Below are 1,264 nucleotides of genomic sequence, written 5' to 3' on the forward strand. Positions count from 1 at the left end.
TCCCGGGGAGACCCGCCCCCGTTACCGGGGATCCCCGCTCCCGTCACCGGGGAGCCACGCTCCCGTCAGACCCAGTCCCTCCGAGACCCCCACCCACGTCCCCGGGGAGCCCCACCCCCGAGGGCCCTTCCCCGGGCAGAGCACAAACCCTGGAGAGCTACTCTCCAATCATTGGGGAGCCCCGCCCCCGGAAAGGCCCCTGTCCTCCCGGGAGACCCCCCCAGTCACTGTCACGGGGAGTTCCGCCCCATCACCCAGGAGCCCCGCCTCCTCAAGATGCTGTGGGCGGGATTTGGGGGGGAGGGGAGTCATGGGGAGCTCCCCTGGTGGCATGGTGTCGGGGCTTCAGGTGACAGAAGGGGCGGCCCCCATGCCTTTAAGACGGGGAGCCGTGTGGGTGGCCCCTCGTGTCACCAGGGCCCCGCCTTCATGTCTGGCAGGGAGCCCCAGGCTCAGCCACCTGCACCTCCCCAGCTTGCCCCTCCAGGGCAGGACAGTGGCCGCTGAGGGGGTTCAGAGCAGTCGGGCTCCTGAGGAGGGCGCCGGTCAGCCGGGTGGGCGCCCAGGGGCAGTGTCCAAGGCGGGGTCGCCCACGTCCTCCTGGGCTCCTGCGGGGTGAGACCAGAGGGAGACCCCAAGGCCTGCAGCTGCCCCAGAATGGAGTCTCTGTGCCAGCCCCGTCCCCCACGCCTGTCATCGCCTACGGTGGGGGTCCACTCTGCACCCCTGGGAGCAGGGGCCTCGCTTGCGGCCCGAGGGGGTCTGCCAGGGGACGCGACAGCCCCCAGGCCCAGGAAGCCCCGGGCAGGCTCCAGCAGGGCACCCCGCTGCGCTGGGGTGCACTCTGGAGCCCGGGGCTGGCGCCCGCACACACGCCTGCCCGCTCGGCCTCCGCGGCCGCGCCAGCCGGGCGTCGAGGACTGTGCCGGCCCCATGTACGCAGCCGGAGCTCGCACAGCGCCCGTTCTCCCTTTGCAGGGAGAGCGCGCTGCGGACCCTGGGGGACGACGTGGGCCCCCCGGAGCGCCCGGTGAGGAGGCCGGCGCTGCGCCCTGACCCAGCCCTCCCGCGAGTGGGCGGGGAGAGGACGGCCAGGCGCCTGCTGAGAAGTAGCCCCGCCCGGCTCCTCAGGAGACCTGGGAGGGCCAGCGTGCCCGCGTGCCGCCTGGGCGTCAGCTCCCTGCCGGGGCGCGCCTGCCGTGGGCCTGCTGTGTGGACCAAGCCCGGGAAGGAGCCCCGAGCGCACGGCCAGCTCCTGGTCCCC

The 1,264-nt window shown here is 73.8% G+C and overlaps 1 protein-coding gene across 1 annotated transcript in view; it reads left to right on the forward strand.

Annotated features, from left to right (window-relative positions):
- Positions 1 to 1,264, forward strand: part of LOC105853426 (chromosome unknown open reading frame, human C16orf95) — a 13,341-nt gene that overhangs the window by 1,210 nt on the left and 10,867 nt on the right. Inside the window, exons 2-3 of the mRNA XM_012722863.1 lie at positions 488 to 615; positions 979 to 1,030. Of these exons, the coding sequence (XP_012578317.1) occupies positions 488 to 615; positions 979 to 1,030 (180 nt within the window). The remainder of the gene's footprint in view (positions 1 to 487; positions 616 to 978; positions 1,031 to 1,264) is intronic.

Source organism: Condylura cristata, unplaced genomic scaffold (genome assembly GCF_000260355.1).
Source record: "Condylura cristata isolate star-nosed mole 26May11 unplaced genomic scaffold, ConCri1.0 scaffold00009, whole genome shotgun sequence".
Taxonomy (NCBI): domain Eukaryota; kingdom Metazoa; phylum Chordata; class Mammalia; order Eulipotyphla; family Talpidae; genus Condylura; species Condylura cristata.